At 36.1% G+C, this 25,576-nt stretch overlaps 1 protein-coding gene across 1 annotated transcript; it reads right to left on the reverse strand.

Moving 5' to 3' along the window:
* Positions 1 to 6,172: 6,172 nt before the first annotated feature.
* Positions 6,173 to 7,598, reverse strand: LOC149933817 (uncharacterized). Its single transcript, XM_090157446.1, has 5 exons — positions 7,569 to 7,598; positions 7,404 to 7,499; positions 6,716 to 7,348; positions 6,539 to 6,646; positions 6,173 to 6,399 (listed from the first exon to the last, which is right to left on the reverse strand). Exons 2-5 carry the CDS (start codon positions 7,432 to 7,434, stop codon positions 6,173 to 6,175), a joined length of 999 nt encoding a protein of 332 aa, XP_090013572.1. The 5' UTR covers positions 7,435 to 7,499; positions 7,569 to 7,598.
* Between the last annotated feature and the right edge of the window lie 17,978 nt (positions 7,599 to 25,576).

A 25,576-nucleotide genomic window follows, 5' to 3' on the forward strand; every position in this document is an offset into this window, starting at 1 on the left:
CGGTAGAACGTGTATAATAGTATCCGAGAAACGTACGCGTTTCATACAGGCGGTGAAAAAGCGGGGACTGTCAATCAGGATTTAAACCCTTCTTTTCTGTAGAACCTTATCTATACGGAGAAAGGCTGCTGCCTTTTATATGACTTCCATTTTATCGGGGTAAAGTCTGTACCTTTTCATATTCACCACTATCTATAGCTTTACACGTTCCCCGCCCAAGGAAAGCGTGGACTGTCAATCAGGATCATAACCCTTCTTTTCCGGAGGAGGGTAAAGAGATGACCGTCAACCATTAATACTCAAAAGGCTGCTGCCTTTACACGTTCACCACTCAACTGTAGCTTTGGCTGTTCACTGCCGACACCGCTCTGCCTTTGTACGTTCACCACCTAAGTATTGCGTCACTATTTCGTTAAACATAACTTTGCTAGTTCACCCTCCCTTTGGCTGTTCACCACCACTGTACTCGCGGGCGGGACGGGCGGGACGGGTGGCGGCCTTCCACTGTATGTTTTGGGACCGGCTCGAAGACCCTACTAGTACACCATCATATTAGTCAAATATAAAAATTTCAGCGCCGTAGGTATATTCGAACTGTATCCGCATACGAAATAGGACTGAAAAAACCCATTTCCAGCCATGTTCAGAGGGTTATTTCTAAAAAACGGGCAAGTGTCCATGAGAAATTTCGTCTACTAAAATTTTTTGATCTACACGCAAAATTAAAATAAAGCTATTTAAAAACAGTAAAATGACTCTTAAAAACTCCCGCAAAACTAACAAATTTTGGCCTAGAAGTAGTAGAACCGCACAGCTTTATTTTGGATGTACTAGCTGGCATTTATTGGAAAACTACCACACAGTGAGAAAACTCATTTATAGCCAGAAATATTACGAGATAAAGGTTATCGAGAAATAATGTAAATAGAGAGATTAATCAAACGCTCTAGAAGTTCCAACAAAACGTCTAGAGCCACGTTAAAAATTTGTGTCACTTTGATTTATAGTTGTTCTCAGCGGTTAGTTAATATTTAAACCTCAAATATGAACTATACGCTAAAAATAAACGTGAAAGATAAATGTCAAAAATTTTCATGTGGCTCTTGACGTTTGTATGGAATTTCTAGAGCGTTTGCTTAATCTCTCTATTATTAAAAATAAATAATATATTTTACAACCAATTCCGAAGAAAAATATTTTTTATCAAATTAATTTTGTTATATATGTACCTCGTTTAAGAAATCAGCCCGCTTTTGGATTCGCTTCGATTTTATCTTCGAACACCTATTAAATCGCTCTGATTATCACTTTTTAGTTCAATAATTTGATAGGTGTCAGGTTTTTCTTTCCTCGTTATTGTTGGCCTTTCTTCATTATACAGTGTTTTTATTACTTGTAAAGAGTTCTTTTGACAGATGAATAGCGTCAATGAAGGTAGACGATATGTTTCATTTAAAAAGTCTAAATTGCAAGTTATTTTTCAAGATAACAAGACTGTCGATGCCTGTCTCGTTGCAGTTAGGAATTTGTTTGGAAACCGAATATTATCAAAAATGTAATTATGTCCGTTGGTGGAAAGCCGCTGGTAGAAAGAAAGATAGATTTGAAAAACTTCACGGTGTTTGGCTAAAGTCGTCTTTTTTTCTTTCCGGTGATTTTTTGGCAACTTCCGAACCTCCGAACTATTAACTTCCAAACCTTTAACTTCGGAACCTTCATCCTCCAAATGGCCAACTTACAAACATTCAACGTCCAAATCGTCAACTTCCGAAACACCAACTTCTGAACTGACAACCTTCAAAAAAACTACTCCAATTGTCCTAGGAAGACTTCCGATGGAATTTTTTAACGCAAAAGAACGCTGTAAACGTAAACCAATAAATCGATTGGCCAATGATATAGATGGAGAACCTTTGACCACGGAAATGGTTGCAAAAAGACGTGGTCATATAAATTTGGCTGTTGTGTTGCCAGAATTAATTAAAAGTTTGAACCGACCTTCTCTGATTAGGTAAAATATTTCCAGGGAAAAACCAACCACTTGCTCCGAAGAAGAAGCCTTGGCACTAATTATTGATTGCAACTTATCCGTCAACGCGTATAAAATGATTAGACAAACTTCAATATCCCATGGCGCTTACACATATCCATCGTGCATAAGATCATTGAATCTAAAGAACTCTGTAGACCTTTGGCAATCAACGTAACAGAAAGTATGGCGTTCGTGCCATTAAAAAATCTGCTAGACCACACATTAGGAAGAATAGTGAAATGCAAAATGATTGCCTAATCACATACGCCAAGAAAGTAAATTTAAGTACGCTTCCAGTTATATTATCAGCTTCTTGGGGCTTCGATGGAAGCACAGGCCAGTCGCAATAAAAGCAACATTTTGATTATACTTGCGAAGCCATTGACGCAACATTGTTTGTAACAACCGTTATTCCTCTTAATTTGCAATCGGATATTGGCCACACACTTTGGAATAATCTAGCCCCACAGTCAGTTCGTTGCTGTAGGCCATTACGATTGCAATTAGTAAAAGAATCTAAGGAAATATTTTAGGTGAAAAGTCATGGGTGGACAATCAAATAAAAACATTGAAACCATTTACAATGGTTTTTTTCCGAAGTGACGATTTCCGTAACCTATCGTCTCCATTTGACGGTTATTGATGGCAAGGTTCTCAGTATAATTTCTGGAGCATCTTCTCAACAGTGTTGTCCTATACGCGGATCTACACCGACACAGTTTAATGATTTTGCACGACGAAACTTTCAACTAAAAGACGAAAGCACGTTGGAACACGGTGTAAGCCCCTTTTACGCCTGGATACGTTTCCTACCCTAGTAGCACAAAAAAGATGGGCCGACAGCTGTCGGAAGGCTGTTGGCCAACCGTGTTGGGGCGGCATTCCTTTTTTAAGTCTAAATGTCCTACCTGGCCAACACATGGTTTTACTGTTGGGGGGGAAGCGGCAAAAGCAATAAGCTGCGTAACGGCCACCATCAGACCATGCACCCCACCTACAGTATTTCGCTACTTATCCCGATACATACCCAGCATGAAATTAAATGCTTTACCAGCAATCCAGAACTATATGTTAGCCATTACCAGGCCGTATCCTACATTTACCCAGCAATATACTAGCCACTTTACCGGCCCTTATCCGAAATTAACCCAGCATAATATTAGCCACTTTACCGACATTTTGCAGATTACTACCCAGCAGTATATATTAGCTATACTTAATACTTTATTAGATATTTTCCACCAGAATTAAATATACAGGGTCTTTTTTTTTGCTCGGAAAAGTGTTTTTTTTTCAAAAACTATTTATAGTACCGATTTCAAATTTGGAAGGTCAATTCTCTATACCGGGGGACATCAGTTTGAGAAATTTGAGCGTTTTCGGTAATGTTTTTCACCAATTTTGAAAAATTATTTTTCGACCACTAGGTGCGAGATAAAAAATTTCTATTATAAAGTTGTAGGCCGTCATCGAAAACCCTTAAAAATTGTTCACTCGACGAAAAACAACTTATTTATCAGTGAAAATTCGAGCTTGAAAAATTTACAAGTTGGTGAAGCCAAATTACGATTGTTTGAAACGATAATTGAAAAGGGAACAAGTCTAATACAAACGTAGTAGAGTTTTCACACTTGAAAAAATGTACACGTTTGGTTTTTAAATGCAGATATTTTATTCACATAAATTTTTACAAAACATTTTCAATAATATCACCATTGGCTGCAACACAGGTTTGTGCGCGGACAATTAAGTTCTCAAACGCTTTATCTACCATTTCTGGTGTGACGTCTCGGCAAGCACTGATTATTCGTCTAATGAGTTCCTCCCTCATTTCAATGGGCGTGGCGTATACCTTTGCTTTAACGAATCCCCAGAGAAAATAATCCAGCGGTGTTAGGTCAGGTGACCTTGCTGGCCAATGCACTGGACCATTTCTCCCTATCCACCTTTCAGGAAACTCGTTGTTGAGGTGCTCAGTTACTTGCCGGGAAAAATGCGGAGGGGCGCCATCTTGCTGAAACCACAACTGACGTCTTTCAGCCAATGGAAGGTCGTCGATTGCGTCACTCAGTTTGTTCTGTAGAAAATGTAAATACCTTTGGCCGTTGAGGTTCGTCGGCAGGAAAAAGGGACCAATCAAACGGTTTCCAACAAGTCCAACCCAAACATTGACCCGTTCAAATTGAACCTGGTGATGATATTCAAAACCCCAATGTGGGTTGATGTCAGACCAAAGATGGCTGTTTTGATGATTAAAGGGCCCATCTCTAGAAAATGACGCTTCGTCGGAGAACAAAACATGGCGCAAAAATTGTCTATCTTCTTGGACAGCATTTAGTAACCAGTTGCTAAATTCATAACGTCTTTGATGGTCTCCGTCAATTAGTCCTTGGTGGAGCGTAGCTCTGTATGGGTGATAGCGATTCTTACGAAGAATTTTCCACACACGATTTGCAGAACAACCCAAATCAGCAGCGTCGTTAGCGCAACTGTTTGACGAGGATATGCCACAAAGTACGCGAGTACATTGTTCTCGAAGTCTAAATCCGGTTGACCCAATCCGCGAAACCTAGGTTGCAAGTTACCAAATTGATTGAAATCGTGAATTGCTCGTCATACTGTATTTACAGATGGTGCTCCATTTGGATGTCTTTCTGCGAAGATTTCAGTCACTCTTCTAAGGTTTTGCGCTGCTTCTCCATAGTAAATGGCAACTATCTCGGTACGCTCAGCTACTGAATAACGAGGCATTGTTCGAAATATTATCAAACACTGATAATAATCTCCCAAAGTTTACCTTTAAATACCCAATGCATGTTTAGGATTGACCTATAGCCTCGTGTTTTTTAAATCCGGTCGTTTTTTTAACCAAAGTTTCAACTGGATTAGGTAATTCGGTTTCAATTATCGTTTCAAACAATCGTAATTTGGCTTCACCAACTTGTAAATTTTTCAAGCTCGAATTTTCACTGATAAATAAATTGTTTTTCGTCGAGTGAACAATTTTTAAGGGTTTTCGATGACGGCCTACAACTTTATAATAGAAATTTTTTATCTCGCACCTAGTGGTCGAAAAATAATTTTTCAAAATTGGTGAAAAACATTACCGAAAACGCTCAAATTTATCAAACTGATGTCCCCCGGTATAGAGAATTGACCTTCCAAATTTGAAATCGGTACTATAAATAGTTTTTGAAAAAAAAACACTTTTCCGAGCAAAAAAAAAAGACCCTGTATAAAGAACATAAAAAAATTTGAATCAAATACTTAGAAGATTAAAATGATTTATTCAGTAGGTTTGTGCTTATTATTTATTAATTCAGTCAGATTCAGAGTCCGATGTTTGTTGAAAGTCAGTCGTTTGTTGTATGTTAACATTTTTCCCCCGCTTTGACCTTCCACCATTCCTATCCCCAGCACCCCGAATCCAATTTTTAATTGTCTTTTCAATTTCGTCTTCTGTGTTGGAGGAAAACTTCCTTTGTACTGCAGCTGGAATAATGTATTTAATATAATTAGCTACAATAGATAGTGCAATCTTAAGTTACGTAAGAAACATAAGGATGACAATTCCAAAACTCCTAATGCCTTTTTAATGGTAATTAAGTCTGTTTCGCCAATAAAAACGTTTATCACTGCTACTGACGACTTAAAATTTTAAACTATTATTTGACATAATTGCGTTTTTGGTTTGTAGCTAATGCGTAATAAGTAAACCTATCAGTTATTTTGCTAAACCAAAAGGGTAAATTCAGATTACGCATTCACGTCGCGACGAACCATCTTGAACAAAAGCATTTAGTGTCATATTTAAGTTTTTTATGTTAATAAACATTGAGTTATAAATTGAATTCAAAAAGTTCACCTATTATTGCGTCTTTTAATTTAAGCTTTCCAAATGCCTTTTTATCATGGGCCCCTATCCAATTATAGTGAAGGATCAGATCATTGCTCAAGACTTTACTCATAAGTTTTTGACAGCAGCCTTTCATAGATTTTCCGCCGTATAAAGAAACGTTTTTAACCTGAGAAAGCAAAAATTGTTAAGAAATTTCTTAGAGAAATCCATGTGAGAAACTAGTAACAATTGGTAATAACCATTTCAAAGCACTTTCTAGTTGTAGGTGTGTTATAATTAATTTAAAAAATAAACAATACAATTATTTTCCTGATATCTTTGTTTTGAAGAAGTTCTTCGACTATTTCCATATCCTCCATAGAGGTTAGTGGCAAATCAGGAAAACCCTCAACGTCCTCTCTTTCCTGTGAATGAGATCCTTTTGAATTTTCCATCAACCAGTTAATTTTTACATTTAAATCTGTTAGCATGAACAAGACTTGTTTTTGAAAATTATCTGGACTTTGATCTACACAAAAAAAGCGAAATTAGTTTCACGGAGGGAATTTGTAGTGGTAATTTCATATATTTGGAATAATTTATTCATAATTATTCCTGTGTCATAACTTAGGTTCTTTGGTTTTTAACTATTCACAATGAAGTCTCACCTATTCGAGATTGCACTGGGCTATTCCAAGAAGTGTAAATTGAGGTTTTACGAGGATTGAGCTTATTAATTGATCTTTCATCCCTTCCCTCAGACATTTGTGGTGTTTCTGCAAATTTAAATCAAACATTGTCTAAGTATTCTATGTATATAAAAATACCAGTTTATATTTGATTACCATGTGAAAGGCTTCTTCCATAAGACCCTGTTGGGAAGACTGATGAATAGACTGAGTTTGAAGATTCATTACGGCTTCTTCGGCTCTCCCTACTACGGTTGTTGTCAATAGATCGAATAGTTGTAGAACTTGGAAATTCTTCTGTTCTTGTTGAAATAGAAGTTCTCAAAGGTAGCAGGTCTGGTTGGTTTTTTAATTTTTCAAAAAAAGTCATATTCTCTGGAATGCTCTGGTTTTGTTTTTTATATATTTCTGGACCTTTACGTTTAATAAAGCTATTATTTATTTGTGTGTTTACGGATTTATTAGAGTGGTTTTTAACTTTGGAATTCTTTAATGATTTTTCAGACTGGTTATCTTTTTGATTCTTTGGTGTTTTGTCAGAGCTATTTTTATTTTTGTGATTCATTAATGTTTCGTCACGGTGGTTTTTCTCTAATGGATTGTTTACTGTTTCAAAATCACTATTTACGTTTACTATTGAAGAATCGTTAGTTTTATCTAATAGAATATTACTATGTACGTGTTTGTCTAACATTTGGAAACAACTATCATCAGACACCGTTGCAATCCTTTCGTGGCGAAGATCCAGTTCAGAAGAATTCGGTCTTTCGGTGAAACCACTAATTTCATCTGTAGAATTAATTTTTTTTAGTTTTCCTTCAAATTACACAAAAATTGTTCATACCTGCACTGTTCAATGAAACGATTGGTGGCATTGGCAATGCAATGGCTTTCCTTCCATTGAGTTTTTTTTGACTAGATTTTGAAAAATTTTCTTCTTCTAATTTTTGAAAATATAATATTATAGAAAATACTTAGCTATATTACGGTATAATTTACAAAAATTTACCACTATCACTGCAGGAATATTTTCTTTTTTTTGTTAAAGAAGCCGAGCCCCTCCACGACCAAGTTCAGCCTCGCTAGCTAAATCAGAAGTGAACTGTGATTTTTCAAGATGTGCATGAGCGTTGATATATAATTCTAAAACAAACAATTTTTTTAAACCAATTCCAAACTATATGCGAATTACTATAGACGTTTCAAGCCAGCCGAATATATCGATTTATAAAATAAAGGATAGCTTTTGAGACTACAACAAATTTTCTACATACATTACACCACATAAAACTGGCTTAAAATGTTGAACTATTAAACAATACTACTAACCAGTTCGATATATGATTTTTCCCTTGCATAGTGGCCAAGTTGATTGAGGACTGACATTTGTTTTAATCCATTTAGTTCTTTCCGAACTAGAACGGCATTTTGGCCAATAACAGCCTCGTTCTGTTGGGCACCAAGATAATGGCATGGCCTCAACCGAGTTGTCATTTTCAAAGTGAAAAATTACATACATCTAAAAAGAAAAAAAAGATTACAAAATTCATAAAAAATGCATGCACCCGAAATCAATTAAAAATAAATCTCACTAATATAAAAATATTAAAGAATTATTGAAATGCTTATGAAGTAAAATTAACAATTCACTATAGTTACAGATCTAAAATTTTTAAACTTTAAAGAGACCCACATGCATGCTCCGTGGTTGTCTAAACACAATTATCATTTTAAAAGCAGCCGAGTATCGTTTCTAAAATCAACTCTATACCTCCCCAGGCTTTCTTAAAAGTTAATTTTATTTTTCTAAATCCAAACAATACTTCAGGAATGATGAAGCATGGGTATAACCGTATAAAATGAACATTTTTTAACTGGATTAAGAAAACATTTGCGTTCAAAAGAACTCAATGGATAAGGTTTTACTGTTTTAGAAATTCTCGCCACGAACATACCTAATTGCGAAGAACGTAAGGGATAAGTAAAAATATCATCATGAAATTTACAGACACTCCCTGCCAACATTATCTCCTTTTCTTTGGTTTTATATATATGTCTTATCTTTATAACTTCAGTTGTATTTAACTTTATGCAACTATCCGCGAGGCTTGTAGTTAAGCTATATTGAGGGGTTTGTAACTTTTTGAAAGATGTGACATGTGGTGGTACATTAGGACTTCTATCAACAAATTGCTTTTTAAGAACTATAGCTCTATTAACTTTCCCCTTCATCGAAACCTTTCTATTTTCATTTACTCTTTTTAACAGCTGCTGCAAAGGCTTGTTTGGAGAACGAATTGTTTTTTTTAGTAGCTGCAAACGGTTTTCAAATGGGAAAGCGCTGAAGGAATCTAATGGTCCAAAATTCTGAACATCCCTAGCTAAATGTGTTAAAGCATGAACATTCATTGAAATAAATTCTTTCCCATAAAAGTTTGGGGAAGACGACACAAACAAATTCAGTAATTCTTCGGCGTAATCACGTAATGAAATACTTAAATCTGGTGATGCGAGGATGTATATACCACAGTGCAATAACCGTAGGTGATTTAATACATCATCAGCTACTATACCTTCAGCTAAAACTGGGCCAGTGTAAAGCAAAAACTGCCTGAATTCGGTGGCTTTCCATCGATCAACATGCTTGAGAGACCTTGGCTTTCTAGCAAAGTCATTTGGAATATACTGTACGCAGGTTTTTAGTTTATTTGAAAATTCTTGTATCTGTTGGGCACCAAGTCGAACAACATATGTTCCTTTTTTGACCCAACTTTTCAAAACTCTCTTAACAACACCGAGACAAACTACATGCATATAATCTAATGGGAATTGGGTCACTAAATTCATATTCAATCTCGTTAATGGAGATTGATTTCCAGCTAAATGATATTCTTCGTCATTTTGATTTCGAAAATCGGCATTAGTTCTGAGAATAATTTCCTCCTTTGAATCTTCTTTTAAAAAGGTCATCCGTTTATTGTAATAAAACCCTTCTATAATACATTTGTCGCAACTGCGATACCCAGTATGTCCTTTTGTGTTTTTAACATAAGATTTAGCAGGAGTGTCTAAAATAAATGGACCATCCAGTGCACACTTAATAATTTTACCAGCGTAATTAATTCCATTTTCATTAAGATCAGTTATTTCATTGACGAAGAGGTCTAGATATTCATCTAAACAACCTGGTTTTGACTCCCCACAAAAAACACCAACAGGGAATACATCACCAATTATTCCTTTTTTGAGACTGTAAACACCAACCAAAATTGGCCAAAAAGAGGAGAGAGAGCTCTTGAATAAAGGAATACCATCTATATTAGTAGCAAATCTTATAACCTCATTATAATCAGGATGAGAATCTAAAAATTCAGTTAACCCTGCTTCGAAACCCACGTGCCAATATTCACCACCAGCAACACTTTTAATATCATTAGTGTGTCTGGGTGTTCCCAAAAGTGTCCTCGAATCTTTAGGTAATTCATGATGACCATGTTTCCTTAGAATTTGTAACAGGGCGTTGACTTTAACTGTGTCTACGTTATGTTTGAGTATCCAGATTTGAAGATCCATAATTAAATCATTTACACTTTCAACACTAGAGACTTCAGATAAACTACTAGAAATCGTACTATCACTAGAAAAACTACTCTCTAATGAACTCTCAACTGATGATTGATAACTATCAGAAATGTCCGTACAATTAGCGGAATCAGAAACGCAAGAATTTGCTTTGCTGATATAAACATCAACATTTTCAGTGTCAGACGAGTCATCAACTTCAGTGTAAGCATTAGATAGAAATGAAACACTTTGTTCTACAGTTTTTCTATAACATGACCTTTTTCTACGTAAATGACGTTTACTTAACTTTTCTTTCGCGTAAGTAATTCCCAATCGTTTTGAAATTTTATCACCATTCATTTAAAAAAAGAAATTAGAACATCGTAGTTTTAGGAAAAACTTGCAAGAATTGAGTATTCAAAACAAATAATGGTAATTTTAGCCCACACACGTACATGTATAAAAAACAGTACCTTTGAAATTTAAGAATTTATTCTGAATGATAAATGTCTTGAGATCTGTAAATAAAATATTTAAGATAAGTAATTTGGTCACAAAATACCTAGTCTATAATTAATATGCTATTTTTTAAGTGAAATGGTTATGCGATTTGTATTAAATATAACGGAACCTTAGGTTTTTAAATAAAAATTAATTTCAATTTAATTTAATTAAATTAATATTTACTATAATATAATATTTAAAATTTAATTTAATGAATGAAGTGTATATTTGAAATTAATTTTTATACAATGAAACTTATTTCAATTTATTTTAATTTTAAACAATTTTAATAATGAAAAATAATTTTATTTAAAAGCTTTATTTAAAAATGATTCAAATCTAATGAAATTTTTATTTAAAAATAAAAATATAACGAAATTTTTGAATTTAAAATTAATTTATATTTGAAATGAAAATTTAATGAATTTCTTTTAATGGTACCAATCTATTTTTATAAAAATTTCAAATTAACTTTAATTTAACTAAATTTGGCTCTCAGTGCTACTATTGCTATTGAAATTCCACCTAAAACCATATATAAAACCTCACTCTTTATTATATGCTAAAGAAAACATTGCCGTTATTCTTTCAAAGCCAAGGCTTAAACATAGATTTTAGTGAGCAATTTTTCCTGTCTTTTACGTATTTTAATTTTTAAATATATTTTAGGAATTGGGTTAATACAACTTACCATTAGATATTGAAGTCTTCCGTCTTTTGAAAACCTTAATTGGTGGATAAAGTTGAATTTACAACCGTAAACCTTCTTACCACCAACAAAGAACACGCTGGCCGCGGCTGACTACGTCTTTTGTTTCTTTCTCGCTTTGCTGTGCAGGGTTACCGGCTTTTGAAAAGAATATCGCGCCGAAGTCAAGTGTAAAAACCGCCGAAATTTTGGAAATTCCGCGATTTCATTTCAATAGTTTAGTCTTTTTAAAAATTAAAAAAACATATTAATTAGTTGAGATTATAAATTTATAAAAACACTTCGTAAAAACAACAACTCGCGAGTGAAAATTTTCACAATACAATTGTATACCGCGGAATTCCGAAATAAAATAGCAAAAACACAATGGGGCAGACATACCTATCCCTCGACGATTTAGCAGCGAAATAATATATTTATTTAAAAGGAATTTAGCGCAAGTAAAAATATATTATAAGTTTATAGTGTAATTCAAAACCTTTAAATTTCAAAGTTAAAGAAAAGTAAATAGTAAATTTTAAACTGCAGGTTCAATGCAGTTATGTGGCATTTTGCCGACCTACAAAAAATGTGACGCTGCCCCAACACTAATCCCACAGTCATGTGTCGGCTTCGAGCCGGTATTCGACACTTTTCCAACTCTCGGCAGTTTGCCATATCTGCGCCTCTGACCCAGCTCCGAGCCAACAGGCCTGTGCTACTAGGGTAGAGTTCTGTCTCCATTTGGGTTATCGCAATATAGACGGACTAAGAACGTGGAGAATAAAAGGAGGGGTTAAAAATCCAATTTTTATTCAAGGTTTACTATGGGAGAAATTGGTTTTACGGGTTGATTTCCATAAACAAGTAACGATGGCAATACCGCGAGAAGATCGTTTTCGTTAAAAAATCAGTCTGGTGTTCGCTGAAATTCTTGGCATTGAGAAATGGATAATCGAAGGCCTACACATTATTTTGTGTCTAATTTCTTAAAGTCTGCCAATTGATTCCGAAAAGTTTGGGGTTTACTGCAAGAGTCTAGCCGAAAAATATATCGCTGAATACCATTGGTTTTACTTGCCGGTTACTGTTCATAAAATTATATTTCATGGCCATGAAATTATACGTAAGTCGACTTTACCCATGGGCATGCTGAGTCAGCAAGCGGGTGAGTCTCGGAAATAAAATCTATCGCCGAGATCGAGAAATGCACGCGATGAAATCTTCGAGGACTCACAATTTCACAGACATTTTCTGTAGAGCAATGGATTCCTCAGATCTGATTGTCTCTGACTTTTCGTTAAATAAGAGGTTGGAAAAAAGAAACACTCGTCCTTTACCGAAATCTGCCCTTGGCCTTCTTAACGAGCCGGAAGAACCAACATTTCCAAACAGTTTTGCCCTTTTACAGGAAAATGACGACAATTATAATGATCTTCAATACGACCGAAGAAACACCCGTGAACACCACGAAAACATATTCATATTAAATAATCTATGTTTAGAAGTTATTTCGGAACCAGAAAATTAATATTATTTAAACCAAACTACTTTTGTAACAGCATAACATTAAAATTAGAATTAATTCGAGTTATGATTATACAAAATAATTTTGCCATTTAGTGCAACCCGAATATTTTTCTTCAAGCTTTTAATTGTATTCTACCCCTTTTAGCTATTATTTTTAAATTGTTCATAAGTTTTAAAATCAACTTTTTAAGAATATGAGTGTAGATCAACAAATTTTAGTAATTGGAATTAAAATTAGGGGTTTTTTTCTATGGACTCTCGAAGAAATTGCGGGTTTTTTAGAAATACCCCTCTGAACATGGCCGAAAATGGGCTTTTCAGTCCTATTTCGAGAGAGTTTGAATATACCTACGACGCTGAAAGTTTTATATTTGACTAATTTGATGGTGTACTATCCATTTCCGTTGGCGGTTTTTCGATACTTCTTCACAGAAGCTAGTTCCGCCGCCAGGGGTCGCATTGCTTCGGTTCTTATATTTTATTAAATCGTATAGTGTACTGAACCAGTATATGTAAAAATATTTCCACATTATCTTTGCTGGAATTTATTCCAAAATTTGGGCCCTCTGGAACATTGTGAGTACTTGGAAGAACACTAATTTTATTTCCGACAAAATTATAAACTTTGCTGGTCGTAGAAAAGTTATTGGCGGTGATTTCTATTCTCATCGTACTCTCTGGCGCTCAAGGGACAATTGTCCTAGAGGTGTTACCGGTGTTGACTTTGTTGAGTCCCTGAATCTGGTCGTCTTGAATGATCCTGATTCAGATCCCACCTTTTCTAGCACCAATGGCAATAATTGGATTGATCTAACTATGAAAGTCTTTAATATGGTCACTGATTGGGAGGTGTCTGATGACATCACCAACAGTGACCATAATTGTATATACTTTAATTTATCCGTGCCGAAAGGTATATAAATTTAAAGGATCTGGATCGTTTTCGCGACCAGATTGCTTTGCCTTTGGAGGCTCTTTGTAAGGTAACACTTGGCTCTAGTGATCAGATTGATGATGTTACATCCTCTATTGAGGAAATTTTCAGAGATGCCGGTGAGGCTAGTAGAAAACGTAGTGCCAATGCCAAGTCATAAACCTCGGCTCCCTGGTGGAACGAGGGTCTTGGCAGGAAGCGAAGTTTGGTACGTAAATCGCGAAAACGTACGCAGGTTAATAGGGATCCCCTGGTGAGGGAACGCTACAAACATGAATTCTTGACTCTCCAAAGAGCGTACAACTGCCTCATCAGTTCCTCTAAGTTGGAGTCTTGGCAGGACCTTTGTTCTTCTGTGTCGAAGGAGGATCCTTACTATCTTCCTTAACCCCGATAGAAAACGTTGTAAGTGAGGAAGCAATCATCTTTAGGTCTTTTTACCAACAGATATGCGCTAAACACTGTGACTACAATGTTATAGGTGGAAATTTTCTTTACCCGGGCGACCCTTGGGCAAGGCACCCAGCCTCTCGTATAGAGATATCATGTGGAGACGCTCTTCCCACTAATGCCGGTTTAGATATCTTCTCCGATGGTTCGCTATCGGAGAATGCCGCTTCTGCAGCATTTGTGGTCTTCTTCAATGGTTTGGAACTGGTGTCAAAGACATTTCGTCTAGACATGAGTTATAATCCTAGTATTTTTTATTGAGCTTTACTGAATATTGGAGAGAATTAAGTGGTTCGCTGGGAAGCGTCCCCACGACGAAGAGGTATCTAACTTTAGTGATAGTTTACATGTATCTTCTCTACAAGCCATTGGAAATCCTTCTAACCTTAATGGAATGTGTGCTAACATTAGGGATTTGATTAATAATAATGGCGCTAGAATCACCCTCAACTGGGTTAAAGCACACAGTGGTATTCTAGGCAATGAGGGAGCGGATGCGCTGGCTGACGGCGCATTATTAAATTAGGTGATCCATTCTATAAAACCCGATAAGGGTAGTATTAAAAACATTTTGAGGGGCATTACCAAGAGGCATTGGCAGAGTAGTTGGAGCGACAGCAATAAAGGCAATGTTACGAGGAATTTTATTCCTAACGTGGGCGACAGTGCGATCCATCCTAACCACTTCTGAACTCAAGTTCTTAGTGGTCACGGCAAGTTTCCTAGCTACTTGCATAGTTTAGGACATGTGCTCAGTCCTGCCTGTGTTTGTGGGTCAGACACGGGCTATTCTGAGCATTACTTAGTTAGTTGTCCTCTCACTCTCCATCTGGTCCCTAGAGGCAACCTTGGAGATATGAAGCTTACAGAAAAGAAGGTTGTATTCGAAAGACTCATGCGTTTTATAACCCGCAACTTCGGGGTCATTTGTCCTGGCTGATTGCTGCCGTTTCAATTATTTTTAGACTAGTACAATTTGATAGGGTTTTTTTACATTTTATTTAAAAAATAAAATTGTGGGAAAGTATATATAAGACTTAGTTGTATACCCCCAGTAGTGCCTAGCGGGACTGGGGGTATATAAATATTATAACTACCAGGAGTGAGTGATACGTTCATAGAATGAGCAGGTCGGGCGAAAATTTTCCCAACTCTCTTATCGGCCGCTCTGTGGGTACGGCCTAGGTGTCTTCATTATCCGCCCCCTCTATGTAGGTCATGCTCGCGTTGGTCGTCGAGCTTTCACGACTAATCGAATTATCTATCCTTCTCTTCTCCGCATCAAGAGATAATGCCGCTATATGTTTACAAATACTTATTTGCGTTTTCTGAACGTTTTTTATGGTAATATTTTTAATAAGGTTTATTTTTTAATTACAACCCTTTTGGATAAAACTATTGGAATTGTATTGGAAATCTATTGTGTTTTGGGAAAAGTTACCAATCGTTAGAGGTCGGGGTTTTCTGATCGTTTAATACAGAAAATTTGGTTAACCATGAATAATCGAAAAAATTACAGTTAATTTATCGTAAATCTTATAAATGATTAATTATTTTTGGTTTAAATCGACTCGATGAAAGTTCAATTTTCAAAAGTTTTTTTCGAAAATGTATTTTTAAGAAAAATAATTTAAATTTCTTACCGTTAATAGTGTTCAATAAATTTTTAATTTCTTTTAAAAAATATCAATTAAAGTCAAAATATTAATGACCGGCCTAATGTTTACCAAAAAAACACATTGTGAAAGTGTAAAATATACAGTAACTTTTTGGTTTTAGTTTTATTTATTATACTAAAAAAAAACATCATTGGTTTATCCATAGTGAAAATCACTCGTTCTAAAAACAGACCGTATAATCGGTTAATTATAATTATTTTCTAATTTAAAAAATTAACGTTGCCAATGCAACGGATTTCATAATTACTACTGTGGTTTGAGGTTCCTGACACCCAACAATATTTAAAAATTGTACCATTGGTATGGTAGTTAAATACAGGATTTTCTTTAATAGGCACCGCCTTCGACCACATAAGCAATCTTGCTTGTGCGTGGTCAAGTAACAGGTGGCCGGGTTACAATGCGTAGGAGGGTGGTGGCAAGCCCTTAATGCCACACGAGTCAAGCGTCAGCTCCCTACACTTACTATTACCGTTAGCATCAGCAAGGTTTTATGAGAAGGGGAAACCAAAGAACTTGGGGGGAAAACCCTTATGTTCGGAAAAGTGATTTTTTTCCAAAACTATGTTATCTAGAAAGTTAAAACTTTTCGTGTACGTTATTCATACCGGGGGGGGGGGGGGGGGGCACTCGTGAGCGAATAATCATCGAAATCGTAAAATATTTTAACATTTTTTGAAAATTTAATTTTTCACCGCTAGGTGTTACATGCAAATTGTCAAGCTTAAAGGCCTAGGTTTTATTCTGCCTGTCCCCCTTTAAATTAGGCCAACATGTTCAGCGGTTGGCCTACCACCAGGGTAATTGTGCTTCACTAATTTAATTTAAAAGGGGACAGGCAGAAAAAACCTAGGCCTTTAATATCTTCTTTCGCCATTGTCCCCTCAAATTTCGAATTGAAGAAACGTTTGCGAACTTGCGGCGTTCATAAAGTTATCCTACTTTACTTATGGAAATTGATAGCACTTATTTTAGCTACATGTAGCTCAACTTTCCGCTTTTTCAAGTAGTTTTTTTTCCGTGAAAAATGTTTTTGTTTTCGCGCCAAAGATATTTCTATGTTTTCGATGACGCTCTACAAGTTTCTTGCCGACAATGAAATTTAAAAAAAAAGTTAAAACGTTTAAAGATTTCGTTGTAATTTCGCTAACGAGTGTCCCCAGGTATGGCTAACGTACACTATTATTTTCAACTTTCTGAAAAAAAAAACACTCTGTAACATCTGTTACTTCATGGAATGTAATATGACTTTAAGGCATTCCATGAAATAGCACTTCTTCATATGTACATATAATCACTTATTTTCACGTAAACCATAGAAAGACTCAATGAAGTCATATTTAATGAACATTCCTTTCTATCCAAAGAGTAGAAAATATTTCAAAGTACTCAGAATATAATTGATGTAATAATTTTTTACGACATATCTATATTTAAATCACCAATTTATTTTTTAATAGAACCTATTCAACACCATTAGAAATGTATTTTGAAGGTTTCCTGCGGTACAGGGCAAACGTTACTCGCGGGCTCCTACGATTTTCACCCCCCTTGAGCCCTGAAAACCTTTCCCAAGCTATCATGATTTGCACCTCCCCGCCCCCGATTTCAATGATCGTTCTGATTTCCCTCCCTCCCTTTTGAGTTTTGATGGGTCCCTACAGTCACGGGTCCCTATCAGTCTCTCGTGGGCCCCATTTCTACCCAACCCCAAGGATTTTGCCTCTCCCGCTCCCCTCTGCACGGCCCTGGCAAGATATGCAACAATTGTTAGGTTTTACTCAGAGGCCACGACCTTCACAGTTTACTTTTCGTAGAAGTGCGGAATTCATAGGTAGATTACGATTTTAAAAATAATGCAACACGCGGATCACTTCTGAATGACGATAAGTTATGGTAAAAATATTATATTTCTTGAAAAACCTAAAATAATAAGAAAAATTTACAACATTCAATGCAACTAAAGTAATATTTTTAATTAACTCAACACGTTAATAAACTGCGATTGATAAGTTACTTCCACCAATATTTTAAACACGTCATAGAAGATATTGTTTCAGAGCCTAGGCGTCCTCTTTTCGATGTTACGAGATGAGACCCAGAAGAAAAAATTTGTTCAGCTGGAACAGACGTGGCAGGAATTTCTAAATAATCTTTAGCCATTTTTGACACATTATTAGCCTAAAAACGCATTTTAAAATTTACTTTAAGACCAAAAACAAGTAACTTAGTAAAAGTAACAAACCTTCCACTAATATAAAATGTTCGTTTTTGGTGGTTGGAGGTCATCTTTAGATATTTAAGGAATTCCGATCCTTTAGCTTATTACCCTAAAAGGCCATCGAGATTAGCTAAAATACTATTTACGTCTTCAGTAGTGTTCATATTAGTGGAAGGTACGGTCGAACTATTTTCGTAGAAATTGTTGAATACCGAAAGTACTTTTGCCTTAATTGTTTTTGCATCTGCCTTTGGAAAATGTGCTCGAACGAAATCCATCTTCAATGTTGGGTCAACCACTAAAACATTTTGATAACATTATAAATTTATTTCTAAAAAACATTTAAAAAAAAGAAAACTAAAAGAAAAGATATTCGCAATCAAAAAATAAATTTCTTTACGAAAACAACTTAATAAAATGGCGGGTCCTTTTAAAATAGATCTATGCCTAGCAGCCGTGAGTCTACGGCGCTACGAGCAAGATTCCTTTAAAATGAGTATTTATGGGAAAACTCTCCATTTCCATTGTCCGGTTGAAACACAGGAGAATTGTTTTTACATAAAAAATTAAAGCTATCGATTTTTGAAGTAGGAATTACGTCGTCAAGCTAACCTAGTCATCAGCCTAGCGTTAAAATAACTTCGGTTTCTATATCAGGGGTTCATGTGATCCTCCAGTTGTACAAGCCTTTTCACATGTGCCACCTTTTCAAATCAAAATGCCGAGTCACCAGAAATGTATCAGTGAACCATTTTTTTCTCCTGTACTTTTTTGGTGAATTAAGTCAACGAATTTCTACACACGCGAACCAACTAGATGGGTCAAAGAGTTCACTCGTGTGAAAAGGCCTTTAGGGAAATACTATTGGCAAATTGTATTTATTTTTCCAACTCGGTTAATATTTCCAACTCGGTAAATATTTCCAACTCGGTTAATATTTGCTTACCTATGGCTACGCATACTGCTTCAATACGAGACATATCCATGTACTTAGAAAATAAAAACTTGTTGAGGTTAACGGTAATAGTTAGTGTAGGGAGCTGTTGGCTCGAACGCGTGGCATGCAGGGCTTGCCACCACCCTCCTACGCATTGTAACCCGGCCACCTGAATTAATGGCTTCAAAAGTCGCTTGACGACTTAGGCCTAAGGTGGTGCCTTGGGTATTAGCCTAGCCTAGCCTAGCATCATTTATGACGGTGTCAAGGTGGTCCTTCTCAAGTTTATCCATTAACCAGAAATAGGCTAGCATAACGGCAGAAATAGTAGGATAGTGACTATTTGAAAACATTTTCGTCAAAATCCTAGGTATAATGTTTTTGAGACGTTGCAACACAATTAGAGCCTTTTTTACAGTGGCGTAAATAGCGCCCCCGCAGACCCCTTGGCGCGGGGGGCAGAGAACTATGGAGCCCCCAAAAGTTTATTATTAAGGAAAAAAAGGCCATTGAGTCGTTTTTTGCGCGAGGCCCGGAGTTCTTAGTTACGCCACTGCCTTTTTAAATTAAGTGAGCAAATTGCTTACCTTTAAAAGTGTGAGGATTTTCTCGAGGTTCTCCCATTCACTGTCGGTTAAATATAATTTTCTTAAATTCCCGTCAGATTTCATTATCGACTGTAAAGACTTAGAAAATAGGAAAGGTTATTTTTATTTCCAATTGGTAATATCTCGGCGAGTTAAATTGGTGAACTTAAAAGGTATCAAAGAAAAACAAGTTTTTGATCGTGTTTTGTTTGAATCTGTGGTTAAAGCTATTGCATTTATACATTAAGGCAAACAGACGACGCAATAAAACTAATTTACGTTAGGTGGTCCGTGGATTAATTAACACGGTGATAGTTTTCTCATTTAGGAATTCTATTGCGAACATAAAATACGTTTGTTATAAACTCCACCTTGCAGGAAAAATCAGAACTAGACCTATGGAAGCGGGTAGAATACTACAATTAGCAGAGGAAATTGAATCGTTTTACCCAAAACCGATTCAAATTCGTCTGCTATAATTATAAACGTATTTTCAAAGAAAACTATCCCTTTGTTAATTAAACCATGGGTTGTCTCCCATGGATAGTAAAACTAATTTCATTTAAAAATCCATCAAATGGCAAACATACACGTATTGGTCCTTTTTTACGGTAGTATAGACTTTTGCTAAGTCTATTAGTGTATTACTTTGCGTATTTGACCAATTTATTAAAAAAAAAACACCAGACAGCGTACTTGTTTAAAATATACTGCACGGGACAACATAGCATACGTCGAATTCCATCTTGTCCTGACATCAAGTACAACTTTAAGATCCTCAAACTCAAATGAGTTATTGAGATTGGGCAGCTCTTTCTCTTTTTGATGCGAAAGTCTTATTTTCAATACTACAGCTCTAATCTACAGGAATTAAATAGTTGTTTATACAGAATCATACTATTCAATCTAAACAATAATGTAGAGTGGCAGTCATCTATTTCATTTAGAGAACTAAAAACCAAATCGATTCATTTGATAAATTACCCTTAGAAGTAAAAAATATATGGTTTTTAATCCTAATTTCGTAAATTAATATTAGGATGATTGTTCTTTACCCCAGGTGGATAGAAATTTAAACTCACGTTGGTGCAGACAAGCGGAGGGCGTTCGGTTTTAAACCCATCCCTTTGCCATATATCTTTGACTGTACTAAATTTTGGCCCCTTCACTTTGCCTGTATCATTGTGTTCAGTATAGTTCCTTCCATTCCCTTTAAGCATATCTAGTTACGCTACTAAAATTGTATGTACCTTAGCAACAGACTTTCCAATTGAAATTGTCGGATTTGAAATTTCCGCAGACTCTTCGTAGTCAGATTCATTGTCAAACTGAGGTTCCGATTTTAGATGTTTTAATATCTCTTGAACGGTTAGATTGAGAACATGAGCGAAGCATCGCACACGTGTTTCCGAGCTGAATCTAATTCCAAGTTCAGTACCCATAGTATCTAGTTCCTGGAAGGTGTCATTGTAATAGCCAGAACCTTTTTAAAAACAATTTTTATTTTCAAAATATTTAATTTTGTATTATGATAAGCTGAATCGGAAATTATAGCTTATGAATCAAGTTGACTCTAAGTAATAAGTTGTAAGCAGATATATCGGAAAACAAGACTCATTAAATGAGTATGAAAAAAAACGTCACCTACAATTAAGTAACGCAACCAATTTTGCCCAATTTCTCTCCCCCCTAGGCCAGTGGCCCTCAATTAAAATATACTTAATGGGGACGGGAGATTTAAAAGTCTGGACTGTCGAAATTAAGTCGAGACGCGCTGCTGTGTGGAGAGATTGAAGGAAAATAAAATCCGAGAAACTACACATTACCACTCACCCTACTTTCATTCAACCACCACTGGCCCAAGTCAGCTTGCGACTTTTACTGCCTTATTTTCCGGTGGCCGGGTTATAATGCATAGGAGGGTGGTGGCTAGCCCTTCATGCCACGCGAGCTAGCCGACAGCTCCCTAAACTAACTATTACCGTTAACCTCAGCAAGTTTTGATGGAAAGGGGAAACCGAAGATCTCGGGGGAAAACCCCTTTAACCAGCGGGGAGAGAGTTTGCAAACTCTACGCAGGAGTGGTTCCGAATTTTTATAAACGCTGGAGTACGCCGCCGGTATATTTTGGGTCAAACGCAGCCGCCTCTATATACAAATAATTTCAAAGATCTACGATACTCTAGCTGAAGCCGTTTACCGATACTTTACTAAGACTAGAACCCAACAGAAATTAATATATGGCAGTATATAACTTATCATTTCAATATTTCTTGTAAATATACCTTTGATGTAGTAGTCTGCACCAAGTTCATGAAAGTAGTATATATATTCTTTCCAGTGTGTCGATTAGAAAACGGTAAAAATCCCAAAAGTGTGTTACTTAGTTTCCAGTTATCGTCAATCCAGTGAATGGTAACACCGAGAAATGGAAGTCGATTATTTGAGGTCCAAGCATCTATGGTATATGAAACTTGAGTAAAAACAGCCTGAAATACCGATATCCGTAAACGGTAATTATTAACATGGTTGAAGTCTAATTTTTAATATACAGGGTCTTTTTTTTTGCTCGGAAAAGTGTTTTTTTTTTTCAAAAACTATTTATAGTACCGATTTCAAATTTGGAAGGTCAATTCTCTATACCGGGGGACATCAGTTTGAGAAATTTGAGCGTTTTCGGTAATGTTTTTCACCAATTTTGAAAAATTATTTTTCGACCACTAGGTGCGAGATAAAACATTTCTATTATAAAGTTGTAGGCCGTCATCGAAAACCCTTAAAAATTGTTCACTCGACGAAAAACAATTTATTTATCAGTGAAAATTCGAGCTTGAAAAATTTACAAGTTGGTGAAGCCAAATTACGATTGTTTGAAACGATAATTGAAACCGAATTACCTAATCCAGTTGAAACTTTGGTTAAAAAAACGACCGGATTTAAAAAACACGAGGCTATAGGTCAATCCTAAACATGCATTGGGTATTTAAAGGAAAACTTTGGGAGATTATTATCAGTGTTTGATAATATTTCGAACAATGCCTCGTTATTCAGTAGCTGAGCGTACCGAGATAGTTGCCATTTACTATGGAGAAGCAGCGCAAAACCTTAGAAGAGTGACTGAAATCTTCGCAGAAAGACATCCAAATGGAGCACCATCTGTAAATACAGTAAGACGAGCAATTCACGATTTCAATCAATTTGGTAACTTGCAACCTAGGTTTCGCGGATTGGGTCAACCGGATTTAGACTTCGAGAACAATGTACTCGCGTACTTTGTGGCATATCCTCGTCACAGTTGCGCTTACGCCGCTGCTGGTTTGGGTTGTTCTGCAAATCGTGTGTGGAAAATTCTTCGTAAGAATCGCTATCACCCATACAGAGCTACGCTCCACCAAGGACTAATTGACGGAGACCATCAAAGACGTTATGAATTTAGCAACTGGTTACTAAATGCTGTCCAAGAAGATAGACAATTTTTGCGCCATGTTTTGTTCTCCGACGAAGCGTCTTTTTCTAGAGATGGGCCCTTTAATCATCAAAACAGCCATCTTTGGTCTGACATCAACCCACATTGGGGTTTTGAATATCATCACCAGGTTCAATTTGAACGGGTCAATGTTTGGGTTGGACTTGTTGGAAACCGTTTGATTGGTCCCTTTTTCCTGCCGACGAACCTCAACGGCCAAAGGTATTTACATTTTCTACAGAACGAACTGAGTGACGCAATCGACGACCTTCCATTGGCTGAAAGACGTCAGTTGTGGTTTCAGCAAGATGGCGCCCCTCCGCATTTTTCCCGGCAAGTAACTGAGCACCTCAACAACGAGTTTCCTGAAAGGTGGATAGGGAGAAATGGTCCAGTGCATTGGCCAGCAAGGTCACCTGACCTAACACCGCTGGATTATTTTCTCTGGGGATTCGTTAAAGCAAAGGTATACGCCACGCCCATTGAAACTAGGGAGGAACTCATTAGACGAATAATCAGTGCTTGCCGAGACGTCACACCAGAAATGGTAGAGAAAGCGTTTGAGAACTTAATTGTCCGCGCACAAACCTGTGTTGCAGCCAATGGTGATATTATTGAAAATGTTTTGTAAAAATTTATGTGAATAAAATATCTGCATTTAAAAACCAAACGTGTACATTTTTTCAAGTGTGAAAACTCTACTATGTTTGTATTAGACTTGTTCCCTCTTCAATTATCGTTTCAAACAATCGTAATTTGGCTCCACCAACTTGTAAATTTTTCAAGCTCGAATTTTCACTGATAAATAAGTTGTTTTTCGTCGAGTGAACAATTTTTAAGGGTTTTCGATGACGGCCTACAACTTTATAATAGAAATTTTTTATCTCGCACCTAGTGGTCGAAAAATAATTTTTCAAAATTGGTGAAAAACATTACCGAAAACGCTCAAATTTCTCAAACTGATGTCCCCCAGTATAGAGAATTGACCTTCCAAATTTGAAATCAGTACTATAAATAGTTTTTGAAAAAAAACACTTTTCCGAGCAAAAAAAAAGACCCTGTATACTCGTTAAAGTTAAAACAATTAACGGAAAACATACTTTGCATAATTCAACGACTCTATGAAATTCAGAATCGTAAGACCCCAGTAATTCTTCTCTGATTGTTCTGGCACTTTGCGGAACGTTATTTACAATAGATAAATTTCTTGGGCTCATCGAAATTAACATTTGTCTAAATGAAGGGTGTTCGACTGCTTTAAAAGGTTGGTCGGTTGCTACCACCCATTTTTTAAACATTGCGTTGCGTAGTCAATTTCCAATTTGCTAGCCTGAAATTATTTAAACAGACTATTAAGTATGCTTATTAAATAATTTGATATAGCTTCAGAGAAATGTTGAAACAAGAGCTACGATACGATTGTTTAATTTAGCCCTTTTTAAATTCGGTTTACATAACGGCAAATTACGTTTTCTGCTTAATAATTATGGTCAAAACAACCACACAGCATTATAAATATTTAAGCACCTTTAACAGATTTCCACTGTAAGAAGCGTTGGAGTTGAAAGTTTATTAAGTTTAGACACGAAATTTTCTATATCTACCCTGACGCTAATACCGTAATTTACAAGAGTTGAAAAAAGTATTCTATCGCTTTACAATTGTTATTAGCTTCTATTTCCCCTCAAATGTTGGTTTCTTTTACTTTTTAAGATTATGTAGTATTTATAAATGTTTCGCCATCAATAATAGTATATTTTTAATGAATAAACAATACTATAAATATTTTCTGCTACTATTACTAAGCAGGTTCTAAGATAGGTTATTATTATTATTATTATGATTATAATATTGTTGTCGGTACAGTTTGTGTTACTGAAATATCAACTTGATGGGTTTAAAGCCTAGTGAAAGTGGCACAGAAGAATAAAAAATGTTTAAGGCGGTGCGTTATTTTTGAACATGCTCCGCCCAGTGGCGTAGCCAGAAATTCATCAAGGGGGGGGGGCGTCCAAGTACATGAATATTAAAAGGGGTCAAGAAGGGGACGGAAATTTAGTAGAGTCAAAGGTAGGCCCAGGGGGGGGGGGTGTCTGGACCCGGAAACCCCCCATTGTCTACGCCACTGGCTCCGCCTAAACAGCTGTGGATATAATTACAGCAATTACCGTTGATAAGACATTATCCTCTGAGATTATTTCCGAATGTTTCTTCTCAAGATGGTATCGTAGATGACTTGTCCCTGCGTTCGGTGGTATTGTGTATATCCTATAACAAACTCATATGTCTTTATCCATGCATACACGAAATTTTCAGCAGTAGACTTACTTATTGCAGTGTTTACAATTTGCTGATTCTCCGTTCAAAATGAAATGTTTCCATACAGGTCTCCTTAACTTTCGCACATTTTCAGTAGTTTCATTACAGACCTCCGTATCGTTGTTCCTATTTACACCC

This window comes from Leiobunum rupestre, chromosome 8, assembly GCF_980474605.1.
Source record: "Leiobunum rupestre chromosome 8, qqLeiRupe1.1.hap1, whole genome shotgun sequence".
Lineage (NCBI taxonomy): Eukaryota > Metazoa > Arthropoda > Arachnida > Opiliones > Sclerosomatidae > Leiobunum > Leiobunum rupestre.

What these genes read in the sequence shown, in the direction of transcription:
- LOC149933817 (XM_090157446.1), bottom strand. Translation starts at nt 7,434, where the DNA reads ATGCCACCAATCGTTTCATTGAACAGTGCAG. An exon ending in TGGAAGAAGCCTTTCACATG is followed by an intron (nt 6,647 to 6,715) that starts GTAATCAAATAT and finishes TTAAATTTGCAG; the next exon opens with AAACACCACAAATGTCTGAG. An exon ending in CCCAGTGCAATCTCGAATAG is followed by an intron (nt 6,400 to 6,538) that starts GTGAGACTTCAT and finishes TTTTTTGTGTAG; the next exon opens with ATCAAAGTCCAGATAATTTT.